Source organism: Selaginella moellendorffii, unplaced genomic scaffold (assembly GCF_000143415.4).
Source record: "Selaginella moellendorffii unplaced genomic scaffold, v1.0 SELMOscaffold_23, whole genome shotgun sequence".
In the NCBI taxonomy this organism is placed as follows: domain Eukaryota; kingdom Viridiplantae; phylum Streptophyta; class Lycopodiopsida; order Selaginellales; family Selaginellaceae; genus Selaginella; species Selaginella moellendorffii.
The window spans coordinates 1282465-1296159 of NW_003314284.1; the positions used below are offsets into that span (position 1 = coordinate 1282465).

At 46.6% G+C, this 13695-nt stretch overlaps 3 protein-coding genes across 3 annotated transcripts; 1 reads left to right on the plus strand and 2 right to left on the minus strand.

Annotated features, from left to right (window-relative positions):
* The first annotated feature begins 4743 nt into the window (after positions 1 to 4743).
* Positions 4744 to 5975, plus strand: LOC9656695. The gene is made up of 3 exons (XM_024679058.1): positions 4744 to 5164; positions 5310 to 5799; positions 5860 to 5975. The coding sequence occupies exons 1-3, from the start codon at positions 4744 to 4746 to the stop codon at positions 5891 to 5893; spliced, it is 945 nt and encodes a 314-aa protein (XP_024534826.1). The 3' UTR covers positions 5894 to 5975.
* A 543-nt stretch (positions 5976 to 6518) lies between these two features.
* LOC9655958 (cytochrome P450 71A1) lies at positions 6519 to 9047 on the minus strand. The gene is made up of 5 exons (XM_024679059.1): positions 8914 to 9047; positions 8449 to 8688; positions 8271 to 8319; positions 7210 to 8160; positions 6519 to 7145 (listed from the first exon to the last, which is right to left on the minus strand). The coding sequence occupies exons 1-5, from the start codon at positions 9045 to 9047 to the stop codon at positions 6519 to 6521; spliced, it is 2001 nt and encodes a 666-aa protein (XP_024534827.1).
* A 2291-nt stretch (positions 9048 to 11338) lies between these two features.
* Positions 11339 to 12751, minus strand: LOC112347718 (floral homeotic protein APETALA 2-like). The gene is made up of 6 exons (XM_024679060.1): positions 12339 to 12751; positions 12151 to 12213; positions 12022 to 12106; positions 11759 to 11961; positions 11496 to 11615; positions 11339 to 11342 (listed from the first exon to the last, which is right to left on the minus strand). The coding sequence occupies exons 1-6, from the start codon at positions 12749 to 12751 to the stop codon at positions 11339 to 11341; spliced, it is 888 nt and encodes a 295-aa protein (XP_024534828.1).
* Positions 12752 to 13695: the final 944 nt, after the last annotated feature.

Genomic DNA, 13695 nt, shown 5'->3' on the forward strand with positions numbered 1-13695 from the left:
AGCTGGCTGGTTCCAAACACTTCGATGGAGCTTTCTTCAGTAGGGCTGTGGTTTGCTACAAGTGACTGGAAATGTAGCTGCTCCAAGAGACTGGAAATGTGGAGCTGCTACAAGCGACTAGAAATGTAGAGCTGCTACAAGCGACTGGAAATGTGGAGCTCTGATTTGGAACAAGCGACTAGAATTATATCCTCCTTAAGAAACCATCTCCGCTCGGCAGACAAAGAGATGGTCGAGAAAACACAATCTGTGTGATTGTACGGCATTAACAGCTACCTCTTCCAATAAAAAAGAGTCGCTAAACCACCTTCGGTGTCTGGACAATGCCGAAGACGCCACGGACAAAGCCTCCCGGCTGTCTCGTTTTCTCCTCCCGTTGGCGGGTGAGCGAGGGTTCTTCAACTTGGAGTCCTTGGCCGGCCTCACACATCCCCCAAGCTTAAACATCACCTCACTCGGGCCGTTGATTCATTGAGAGTGTTCTTTAAGACCACTAGAGAAAAACTGAAATTCATTATCAATGAATTTCGAATGAAATGTTTGTGAGAAACTCAATTATAATTAATTTTAAATTTATAACCATGTTGAAATCTAGACTGTCACTCAATTACAAGCGTTGGAATTGTGCAATGTGCTAGGATAGTGCTGATCTCAGCTGGAGCTGGATTGGCCGCTAGAGCTGGATCACTGCGTTCTCGTGGCTGCACTGTTGCATTGCTGGATGGAGCTGGATCGCTGCTTGCTTGTGGCTGCACCGCTGACTTGCTACGCTGCTTGCTCGAGCTAGATCACTACACCGCTGCATTGCTGGATGGGCTGCTCACTGAATGTGTCCCTGGAAATTAGAGAGCTACTCTACACGTACTCCATGTCAAATGCCAAAGCACCTAGCGAAATGAACTTTCAGAAGTTTAGAAGTTTGGACTGACCAAAATTTGCAGCATTGTATCGATGTTGTTTCCTCTCGCTGGACGAGCCTCCAAAGTAGATTATTCTATGAATTTAAAGGAGTGCCTGTTGTCGATCAAGTTGGTTTCACTAGTTGCTGCACATACGCCTGGACACCACTTCAAAGATTTAGAACTCACTGACAATTATTTTTTCTATAGAAAACACACCTTTCTCGTTAGCCAGCACTTGCGAGCTGCTTCTCGGTTTTGCGTGAGCCTCCTCAGCGGCTGCAAACGGAACACTGCAGTTCCAGCATGCTTAGAAAGCTCTACCTTGGAATCAGCTGATTTTCAGGCTTTGAAACAAAAGCAAAAAAATTAGCACACTTCCAAGAGAAAGAAAAAAATTCCTTGCAAAGAAACTCAAGGAGGATTGGATACCTTTGGAGAAGGCTCAACGTCTATGGAGTTGTCTGTAAGTGGACTAGTGTCAGCCATGCCCCATTTTGTGTTAGCGTTACTGTCAAGCTCCAAGTTCCTATCGGATGCAACCTTTTGATGCGCGTAGTAAATATCAGTTTTGTAATGGACGTGGAAGTTGGGAAAAGCTGGAGAAAAGAAAGAGATCCAAGAGGACAAAATGTATCTCTGCCGCTGCCTATCACTCATTCTGGAGAATCAAGAGAAGCAAGATCAACACAGAGCGGAGAACACTCGCAAGTAAAACAGAAACTTACACTGGGATGTTTACGCGGAAGTGTACGAATTGATCACCATTAGCGTGTCGTTGCGTGACTTTGATACCTGTGGAAGACAGAGGATTGAAACTAAACTCTCAAATCGTCACAAGTATCAGACCAGGTTGAGTACCAGGCTTGACCCCGCAAAACCACATGTCCTTGAAAAGTATAGCCTACCTTCAACACGAATGATCGTTGGCATTTCAATGGTTCCACCCAGAACAGCCTTGAAAAGATTTCAAGTTCTTCCATCAAAGAATGAGCAAGAAAAACAGAAAAGTGAGACATCGCAATCGACAGCATGCAACCCTCCATTTTACTACACAGGGAACACACTCAAGGATCTCAGCCAAGAAAACGAAAAAGAAAGAAAAGTCCTACTACATTTCATGTAGATACGAGAATGGAAGACCAGAGCTGCGGCATACATAAGAAACCCCCTCCAATCCACGCGATTGCTCCAATCTGCTGCTAGAATGCAATAAAGATTCTTACCGATTAGCAATCCCTCGACCCACTAGTTTGATGATATATAATTTTACATAACATTGTCATATATAGGCATAAATACATGTGGCACATCAACTGAATTTTACTGAATCCTCAGATTCCTCTGCAACATCTCCTTATCTGGGTACACGCCCTTGTTGAACATAAACTAGAGCACCTTGCAAGCCTTGTTGAGTGACTTATAGATTGCCAGGCACACCCCTCACGATCACTTGTAGGCTTCTTGGACCAAAGGTTCATATTACTTCACATCTAGCCTCCAATTATATTGTTAGTTTCATTAGTATCAGAGTCTTCTGAATTTGTGATATATTTTAGAGGGTAATTATAGAATCTTCTTGTATTTGAAGATTTGCTGGGATGAACAATTCCCAAGTGGTTGACTAAGATGTTGGCCAGGATCTCACATGAGCATAGTTCATCTGAATAAGGCTTTTTTCTCATCTGTGTGTGCATATGAAAACTTTGAAACACTTCAATAAGGAGAGAAAATGAAACACCAATGCTTCATGAGAATAGTTCACCTAAATAAGGCTCTATAAGCTAAGCTTCTAGCTTCTATAAGCTCCTAGAAAAGTTCTAATACAGAGACTGGAAAAACCTAGGCAAGAACAGCATTGTTGACATTGAAAAAATTGGAAAGATCATATTCACTTTGTCAGTCTAGAGCTTGCTCTTTTCCGAAAAGCAACAAAAGACACACACATGGAAGAGCAACAAAAGGACAATTCTTTGGGACGGTAAAGTAGTTTGTGTCAAATGACACAATGTTCTCAAATCTCTCAAAGGGGAGCTACCATACTAAGCCAAGGAAATTTGGTTAAAACCCACTTCTTAGATTACATCTGAATGAGCGTGGCTCCTTGGCAACAAACTTAGATTAGGACCATTGAGGACTGGTGATAAAAAAACTTAATATTTAATATAAGTTTAATTTAGATTGCAGTCAGTGGAAAAGAAAAATTTCATACTTTTTCAACCATTTTATGCTCCTGAAACCATTTTATAAATGAATGCATACCTTTCTCAAATGAAATATAAGATTTAAGAAGCAATAGATTTGTAGGAGGCTCATATGCAATCTCATAAGGGCCTGGATTCTCATCCTCAATTTCAACAATCCAAGCTTTAAGATTTGTAAGCGTTTCTACAACCTTAATCACTCCTTTAAATGGAATAGGGGGCCATGGTGTCCCAATATCATATAAATTCACTTGTCCCATGCTGTGACTTGATAGAATACTATTGATCATCACAGCTACTGCATCATCAATGTATATATAGTTTTGTCGCCCTTTCCTTTGCTCCCATAATGGAACATCAGTCTTATGCAATATCTGATCAACAAACTTGTAATAGGGAAAATCTGGACGACCATAGCTCCCATAAACTGTACTAAACCTCCATTCCACAACTGGAAATGGTAGCTTTGGTGCCAAAGATTCAACTAACTTCTCCGCAGAACGGCTTGAAGGGATGTAAAAGCGATTTGGGCTTGCAAAAAAGAAACCTTGCATGGATGGAACACTGCATGCCGCATCAAGCAGTGACTTCATAGTTCTCTCATTGTCCTCCAAATTCCAACTATGCTCTTGCTGTGTAAAATCCACTACAATGTTTGGCTTCTTACTCCTTATCACGGCCATGGCCAACTCTGGATCTGTGGCACTTCCATAAACCACTTCAATACCCTTACTCTCAAGAAGAGGGGACCTCTCTGAACGCTCCACATCCAAGCCCGTCACCAGAAATCGTAGATTGGGATGCTTGTGTGCCTCCAATCCCAAAGCAAGCTGGCTACCAAGAAACCCACTTGCACCCACAATCAAAACCCGATATTCTTTTTTCTTTCTCATCTGGAAGATCAGCCAACCAAGTAAAACAAGGACAAAGACACAAAGCAACACTGTGTTGGGAGACATAATTTTAAACCCTAATGAAACAAAAAGGACTAAATAGGGCATATAAATAGTTACTAAAATGGACAAACTTAGATTATAACTGATCACACTGAAATATTAATCCGCGGACTTTTGTCGATTGATAGCGAGTCACCCGGTTGGAGAGGAATAGAAAACATAAAAGACCTTCATTTTACTGATTTTGTGCGATTAGAATGCTGGACTTTGACCTTTTCTGATTTCTTTTCCACATATTATGATTGATGGAGGCCAGATCAATGGAAGAAAGTTTATACGATATAACTCTTACAGTGAAGGTGCATTTCCCAGGAAGCTTTCCAAGCTATCATGGTGTAGTAAAATTCTTTAATTTCACAGATGTGATAACTTGGTAGTCTGCTAAAACAAAAATAGAATGCTCTGCTTGATGTTCCGGAACCATTCCATGGACAGATTTTTCTTTGTTATGCCCTAACTCCACACTGGGTCCTTGGACATAGTTGTCGTTGTTGTGTTGGTTTTTCAGTTCTCCGATTGATTCTGGCTGTCACCACACCGTCGGTGACATGCAATGGGAGATTTACCGCTTCTTGCGATTATAACTCCACAATTGAAATCAAAGTGTTTAAACCAATTTCGAAAGCTATTGGCGGGAATCGAAGAGCCCTAAAGTTCCGCGGTTTAGGGCTTAGGAGCAGAACGATGGCCACGGGAGTCCGGGCGATGGCAACGGCAATGCGCGGATTGGAAGCGGCGATGCGAGCGATGGCGATAAATCGTCTTTCTCGCTCGTCAGCGGTCTACCCACACACTCCAAGGCAGCCAGGTATCAAGTTCATCAGGACGAGCCTCTATTGCCTGGCTGTGGTTGCGCTGCTCATAGCCATGCTTTCGATCACACTCCAGGAGAGGGAAGAAGAAGAGAAGCCGTTTAGAGTGCTCGTAATTGGGGCGAGCGGTTTCTTGGGCTATAAATTGTCCCTCGGCTTGTTGGCCAACACTCGGCCAAAGATAGAGGTGGTGGGAATCGATGCCGAGCGCAACGAGCGAGCACAGCTGCTGGAGAGTGCTGGAATGCACATCCTGTATGGGAATGTGACTAAGTGGGCTCTCGCCACCAGCGGTGTGAAGCTCGCACGGCCCCATGCTATCGTGGACTTCACTCAGCAGGAGCATCCTTGGTGCCTTCCACTCAACCAGCTTACTCTCGGGACCATTCTTGACGCCGCAACTGCGGACAGGTCTGTGAGGTCAGTGTTCTTCGCCAGTCCGAACCGGTTCTACATCCCTTCTTCTCTATCCGGTGAGCTACTTGCTGCAGCCAAGTCTGTCCTGTTACCGTTTTCTGTGGTGGAGTGGCGATTTAGTACAGTCTACGGAGAGTTTGGACGAACCGATTACCCGTATTACAAATTCGTGGAGGATATCACCAGTGGCCAGGAAGGCAGAACTACATTTACATCGACGATGCAGTGGCGGTTATGATCAAGATGATTCTCGACTTCACACATGTCGTTGGTGCTGTTACCGTCGTGGACATCGGCACTCCAACGCCAGCTTTATCGTTCAAGGACGTAATTCGAGTGGTGGCCAAAATCTCGGGGAAGAAGCAAAACTCGTCGAGGTTGAGGATGCAAATCCACCGCCGTGGGAGGTAGAGTATGTACCTCCTTCACACCTCTACGCACTTGGAAAGTTCACTTCTTTCCAGTCTGGAATGGCGCGTTTCATCGACTGGTACGAGCAGAAGAAGAGTATGTAAGTGTCTCTTGCTTGTCCATTCACTAATGTAATCCAGTACATTCTTGTCTGTGACAGGATCGCTAGGAACGAAGTCAATGACCATACGTAGCTGATGACTAAACAAGTAAGTTTTGTTCTTGAGCAGCTCCTGCCATTGCAGGAATAGAATCGAGCCTGAAGGCTTATTTGCCCCTTTGACAAGCTCTTTGTCGTCTGTGTAGTTCGTGAGCATGATGTCTGTGAAGTCTTCCAGTTGGCTTGCAAACTCGTGGCTTTGTGCTCATCAACTATTGCTTGGAAGATATTGTCCTTCTTTGCGGCCAACCTTGACTGTCCAGTCGATTGTTGTTGATAGTTGTTTTGTCATGGAGGTGGTTCTCATGATCAGCCTTTGATCAGCCTCTGGCAAGAAGTCTGCCATGTGGAAGAGAGCAACGTCAACGATGTCGGCAACGATCTCTTTGAACTCTCTCGACTGTTTGCAATCGCCAGTCCCGAGAAACATCAAGATATGTGTGATGATGTTGAAGATACGAGCTTCCTCACGTCCACGACGAGCTCTCGCGGGCCTGCACCGAGGAACGCGAGAGAAGCCTGGGTCTTCAAGAAGTGAGTATATAAGCGCAGTCGTGAATCAAGTTTTAATTGTTATTGTCTTTCTCGTTCCAAGTCGAAGTGGTAACTTTTTATTTCTTGTAGATGGCACATATGAAGGCTCGCAAAGTCACAGGCGACTAGTATGCATCTTTGGAGAGTTTTGGAGTAGCAACAGCCTTGAGCAGTGGGGTCTCTGGCCAGAGAGGAGAGCAAAAGCCTTCATCGATCGTGAGATCCTTGACAGCTCTCGGGATTTCTGCGCTCCAGTCGAACGCATGGATCAAGCTCGAGACCGCGAGCTGAGCCGTCTTGAGACCCATCGTCATGGCCGGGCACGACCTCCGCCCAGATCCAAATGGAAGAAGCTCGAAATCCTGGCCCCGGACGTCCACGGCCGTCCCGGCGAATCTCTCCGGGAGAAACTCGAGTGGATTCTCCCAGTAGCTTGGGTCCATCCCGATTGCGTGAGCATTGACAAAGAGGGTGGTGCCTTTGGGTACGTCATAGCCACCGACTTTGCATGCCTGTGTCGACATGTGAGGGACGAGCAGCGGGACTGGAGGGTGTCGCCGGAGCGTCTCCTTGACGATGCACTGGAGGTATGGGAGCTTCTCTAGATCGGATTCCTCCACTCGCCGGTGCAAACCCACGACTGCCTCGAGTTCTTGCTGGGCCTTCTCCAATATTCTTGGGTGGCGGATCGTCTCCGTGACAGCCCACTCGATCGTCGCGGAGGTGGTGTGGGTGCCACCATTGAGCATCTCCTGCGATTGCGAGAATGGAATCGATTAGTCCAGTAGAGAGAGAAGAGGGGACTTCATGGCTTACTTGCACCATTGCTTTGATAAGCTCTTCGTCGTCTGCGTAGTTCGTGAGCATGACGTGTGTGAAGTCTTCCACCGCGTTGGCCTGCAAACGCGCGGCTTTGTGTTCGTCAACTATTCTCTGGAAGAACTTGTCCTTCTTCGCGGCCAGCCTCTTGAGCTGTGGGACTGTCCAGTCGATCCATCGCAGTCTCTCCGGCACAAAGTCCGCGACGTGGAACTGTAGAGCAACGTCAACGATGCCGGCAACGATCTCTTTGAACTCTCTCGACTCTTCGCAATCGCCGGTCCCGAGAAACCTCTTGCTCATCACTATCTGTGTGATGATGTTGAAGATGAAGATGGAGACGAGCTTCCTCACGTCCACGACGCCGTTCTCCGAGCTCTCGCGAGCCACTGCGGACAGCAAAAGCGAGACCTCAGCGGCCCTCACGCTCGCAAACGAATCCATGCGCTTGCTTGTGAAGAGCTGGAGCGTGCACAGCTTCCTCATGTTCTTCCAGTGCTCGCCGTATGGGGCGATCCCCATGATCCGGAAGTTGTAGCCCAGATGCTCTCCAGCAACCATGTAGGGCCTGGAAGCAAACGCCACGTCTTGCGTGTGGAGAACCTCCCTCGCCATCTCCGCGCTCGACACGACGATCGCACGGGTCCATCCCAGCCTCAAGAAGAGGATCGGTCCCAGCTTGTTGGAGAGCCTCTGGAGAGTGATGTGGGCGTCCTTCCCAGCGAGATGAGCCAAGTGTCCGATGAGCGGAATCCCCAATGGAGACGGGGGCAGCCGAAGCTTTGGGCGAACGCTCAACTTCCAGAGAAAGATCGCGATGGCAATGGCGATGGTACTCAAGACGTAAACCCCCATTTGCGCGGGAGGGAGCTCTAGAATTCGAGAGGCTGGCTCTGGCCTTTCGAGCGGAGCTGTGGGGTATAAGTATGGAACCCAAGCAACGTCTCCCTTGCCGGCACAGAAGTTATCAACTTGAAACACTCCTCATGAAGTTGACATTCCAAAACTGTAGGATATCCTTAAAAAAAATTGTGGCGAAGTTTCAACTAGATTCTCACCCATTGCATGTCACCGACAGTGTGGTGACAGCCAGAATCAATCAGAGAACTGAAAAACCAACACAACAACAACAACTATTTCCGAGTTAGGGCATAACAAAGAAAAATAAGCAGCGCATTCTATTTTTGTTTTAGTAGACTATCAAGTTATCACATCTGTGAAATTAAAGAATTTTACACTACACCATGAAGCTTCCTGGGAAATGCAGCTTCAATGTAAGAGTTATGTCGTATAAAACCCGGTGCCGCCAATAGATGCTGGCGGCCTCCACGAGACAGAGCCAAGAAGGTGGCGCCAACGATGGCCACTCCCATCATCTCCAGCTCTGCGAGGGCCAGTGAGATTGGAACCGTCTGGAAGATTGTGCGTCCACCATGGCCGCTGGAGAGAGAAAAAATGCTACCTTTAGCTAGCTGTCTGCCAAGAACAAAAAACAAGAGACAAGAGCGATGAGGGCGGCCTGATGTTTCACTTGAGTGATCAATTAGACCACGACTGCCAGAGCAAGCAACCCCGCTTGGAACACCACAGCATACAATGCACGAAAGATTCAAACAAGCGTTTTGCAAAATCAAGAGCACCCCGAGTTTCTCGACGTCCTGCTGAGCGAAGAGAGAGGGCCGAGCGAATCGTAAAGCTTACCTTGCCGCATCAGAAAAGAAGGACAGCGTCTTCCATGAGCCAGAGCCTTTAGATCTCTCCAAAATGAAATTGAACATTGGAACCAGCGAGAAACTTGGCCAAGTGATAGAGCTGGACCGACTCATTGGTGGCATTCCATCAAAAAATCCACTCAAACATGTAAATCAATAGAACTCATACATACAATTAGTTTTAAAACCTACTTAAAAGGTAAGACAAGTAAAAAAACAAGTTGGTTTATTCAAGAAGTTCTTGAGCATTCACCAAAGTTTCCTCGAGCAGCAGTGAGAAAAGAGCAAAGGACGAGACCTTTGTCGTGGATCACTTAAGCACGGCAGTGTGGAGGGCGCCCGTGCCGCCTTCAATTCAATCGTCTAGGATGGCTTCTCGTGGAATCTGCTGCTGGGAGCGTATGCCCGCAACGGGCATTCTACCATACAATTAGGCAATCTTGAATTGGCGTGAAATCTCTTCGATTGCTTCCTGGACAGGAATGTGATTTCCTGGACAACGATATGATCTATAAGACTATATACAACTCTTTGAGCTGCATGTACAAAGGAGAGAGCTCAATCCTTTGATCCCTTCTCTGGTGAAGTGACCTGTGGTTTTGTCTTTTGGAAAATACGCAAGTCAAATTCATCAATAGTATGGAAAATGCGTCAGCCCGAGTAAGTCCTCGACTCAAGCTCGTCCAGAGATGTAGTGTCGTGGAATGCAATGATCACAGGATATGCCCAGAATGCATCACAAAGATGCTAGATCTCTACCGAGCGATGCTGCTCGAAGGATACAAGCCTATGGAGGCCACTTTCCTTCCACTCCCTGACACCTGCTACTGCCTCCGTGATGCCAAGTCCGAGCACTGTGGCAAAGGCTGTTACATATTTGGCTCGCTGGCTTCAATGGCTCCCCACTGCTCAACTCGACACTTGTCAACATGTATGGGAAGGTCGGAAACCTCAAGTCTGCCAAGGTCGTGTTTATGCAAATGTGAGAGCAAGCCTTCCATGTAGAATGCAGTACCCTTTTTTATTTAGGGTGGGCCCATTTGCTTATTTGGATTTGCATTCCACTTCATTATTATAAATTAAAGATTGTTCTAGTATATTATTAGTTCTCTCAATAAGATCAGAAAAAGTAAGAATACTTTTTGAGGGTGTTGTGTCAGTTAGTGTTACATTAAGGCAACACAGTTGTCCTGTTGCATGATTTATATGTTCCAATTTAGCCATAATACTAAAGATAATGATAAAAATAAGAAAGAAAATATAAAAAGGAACACTGAGAAAAACCTAAGCCAAGCTATGCTTATAAATTATAGTTCATTCATTGTCTGATTACAAAATTATAATTTAACGTTACTAATTTAAATTTAGTCGTTAAACATTTAGGGTTGGGTGTGATTAAGCGTGACGCAATGTGAGGAGTGGGTAACCATGTAAGAGAGGGTGTTGCATTATGCATTTCTCCTGACTCCATCACCTGACGATCTCCTCATATGCCCAGCATGGGATAGCACTCACTCTTTAGTTTCATGCAGTTGAACGGCATCGCCACCGATGCTGTGACGCTTGCCTGGTGAAGCACGGTGGGATTACTCCGTGTCTAGTGACGAGCAGCCAACTTTCAAGCACTATGTGGTGATCTTGGATATGCTCAGCGCTGGAAGGCTCAAGTATGCCATTCCAGCCGGACTTGGTGTCGTGGAGGACGCTGCTCAGTGCGTGGTCGAATCACAACAATCCCCACGTTAGAAAACGAGCCGCCGATCGCATCCTAGAGCTCAGCCCAGCGATCCTATTAGTTTTCCTGTCCCACATCTACTCGGCCCCGGGGAGGCCGAGAAGTTGAGGCGGGATTCATAGAGACAACTTGGGATTTGTCTTATGCGCGTTTGCGAGCAGGAGATATGGTTAAACTCCCGGGGGATCGCAAGGGAGCTTCGTGATCTTGTCGCTAGCTTTGAAGTTCACGCGGGTATAGAACCCCAGGAAACGATGTCTCTTTCTGGCATGGAATCACGTAGCGATAGAGCGGGAACAGGATTGATTGATCCATGAGATCTTGTTATTTGGAGTATGAAAAAATTAATTTGACTGGATTTATTTATGGATTTTGGCCTGCAAATTCGACTCGTCCATTCCACCCACAGCGTTCATTCCTCTGATATGGTTGGTGCTTCCTCTGTATCATGTGGCATTCCTTCGTGTATCACACAAGCACCAATCCTCTTCTCGTCTATGTGGCATTCCTTCGTTTACCACATCATTCCTCTTCTCCTCAGCTCTTTAAGCTGTATGTACTTTGAGCTTTCTTTTATCTGCCCGTGCAGAATTCCGTATGTTGGAAATGAACTTTTCCCTGCTCAAAGTGAGCCACTGTAACATCGTTTTAGTTTCTCAATCAGGACATGCAAAAAAAATCACCTGTGGCATCCCATCAGTGTAGATCAGTGTAGTCTTCATATGCGAAGTTGAGTACTTTAGCCTTGCCAAAGAATCTAATAACTGCTCAGTCGTAGGTCCTGTCGAAACGAAGTTAGATTCTGGTAGTAAAATAGTAACTAGCGAGAGGTTTACCTTGCTGCCTCCTCTTGTGTCCCATATGCCCCTGGAAATGCAAAACAAACAATAAAAAACCAAATATTATAGTTCAGCTCCTGAAAAGACTCACCCAGTCGAATCGCACGAGAGTCCAGCCTGCACCAAAGATGAAAACAGTGTTAGAATGGTGATGGTCAAAAGCTTGGGTGCTGGCTGTGATCTCTTCAAGTTGATCATGGCAATACATCCAGGTAGCTAGATGGTATCTCAAGAGGTTTAGAGGGATGAGCTCTACTCACGTTATGGAGGCCGCCCATTCTTGACATTTTGACTTTTTGAGACGATATACTCCGCGATAGTTTGATGCTCGAGGCCGAGTCTCCCTCGTGCGTGGAAAGCCAGCGTCACCTCCAAGAAGGTCGGGTGTAAACCAGATCAACGACTTGCCGCGACTCATTTGACGTAGCATGGTGATGAATTCCTTGTCGGGCAGATTGATCCACTGCAGAGAAAATCCAAGTGTTTAGATCTTGCCAAAGTAGAAACGTTGATATGATCATACCTGGGGGATCTCGTGCACGTAATCCGAGTAGGGAAAGTTTGGGCAGTTTTGGCCGCGGAACTTGATGTAAGCTCGGTCATAAATCCTGCGAGTGAACATCTTTAAGAAGAAGGAGAAAAACAAATTAACCTGGCTCCGGCTTCCTCATTGCTGCATGAACCAACGTATATTTGCTTGCCTTTATTCGTACCCCTGATCATCACGATAAATTAAAAATCAGCGTGAATGTTGAAGATCTTTCATTTGAAAAAAAAAACTGTAAGGAAGAACATACTCACCAAATATGCGTCTCCCAACGCTCGATTCACTTGTAGTACGAGACTCCAACGTAGCGGGACGACTTTTTAGCGTATCTCCTCGCGCGCGTCGGCGTCTTCCTCTTCTTTCTCGTTTCTTCTTTCTTGGATGGTCGAGCAGCGATCTTCGCACAACTAGACCTTTTGATCTTTGAGCTCGAGCTGCAAGACGAAGTCTTGATCGTAGAAGCTGCGGCCCGAGTGACCATGGAGGTGGCTTCCTTCTTTTTCTCGGCGATCATCGGATGATGATCTTGACCACCCCCCATCGCTGGTGATGGCGGTGCTAGACGACGTCGCTTTGTTCTTGGCGCCAACGACCCTGCTGAAGCTACCGGGGGCAATGTGAATGCGGCCGCAGGATCATCACAATCATCAAGGGAAGGAGCTGTTGGATAATGGGCAGCTGGAGAGAATATAGAGGTGACGGCCATGGAGATCTACGTACCCTTGCGCGCTGAACGCCTGCGCCGTGCGTCCTTGATGTTGGTATCTTCATCTGGGGCCGTGAAATCTCCTGGAGCAAGCTGGAATCCCCTCGCAAGTACCTCCACGGCGAGTAACTCATTCGACGAGGACTCGGTACGAAGTATATGGGCCGGCGGGCGGCGGCGATTGGTTGCGGTGGCGCCGCAATGCCAGTTGCCCGTGCTGCCCTGGACGATCGAACAGGATTGGAGCGAGGCATGACCGAGCAAAGCAAATCGAAAGAGCAAGAACCATAGAAACCAAAGGAAGCGGTTCTCTTCTTATACTCGATATTTTCGTTCTTTGAGCTCTCGTTTCACTGTGCTAGCCGGCTACCGTGACCGCCTTTGACATGAGGCCACGCAGGCGCCGCGCCCATTAAAACATACGCACCATGGCTTTCAGGGCCGCTGGATTCCCGTCCATACATATGCGAATATAGGGAGCAGTCCATACGCGTGCCGCATACGTATAACTCTCCGCGCTGACCACAGTAATTGTCTCCTGGTAAGCAAACGAGAAAAGATTTAATTCCCCGCCCCAAATGGTCATGCCATTGAGAAATCTGGGCCTTGAGAATGTGACCATGCCCAACAAATGCGCAGCATGCATGAAAGAGCTCAATCAAAATCCACCACCTACGTCTGGGAGTTATTGTGCTTGGATGAATGGAGCGGAGTTAATGGATACGAATGCCACATCTGAAAAGTCTCCAAACAGCTGTACAAACCTTGGATAGTCACAGTTGGGCTTGGGGACAAAACCGACAGCCACCTCACTAGAGAAGGAACGAAAGGAGAGAGCTCAATCAGAGATGGCCACCATGAACACAAGTTCTCTCCATCCATGGTTTGATGTAGATCAGTGATAACTCTATGAAGATTTTGGTTGTATTGTTGGACCGCAAAGA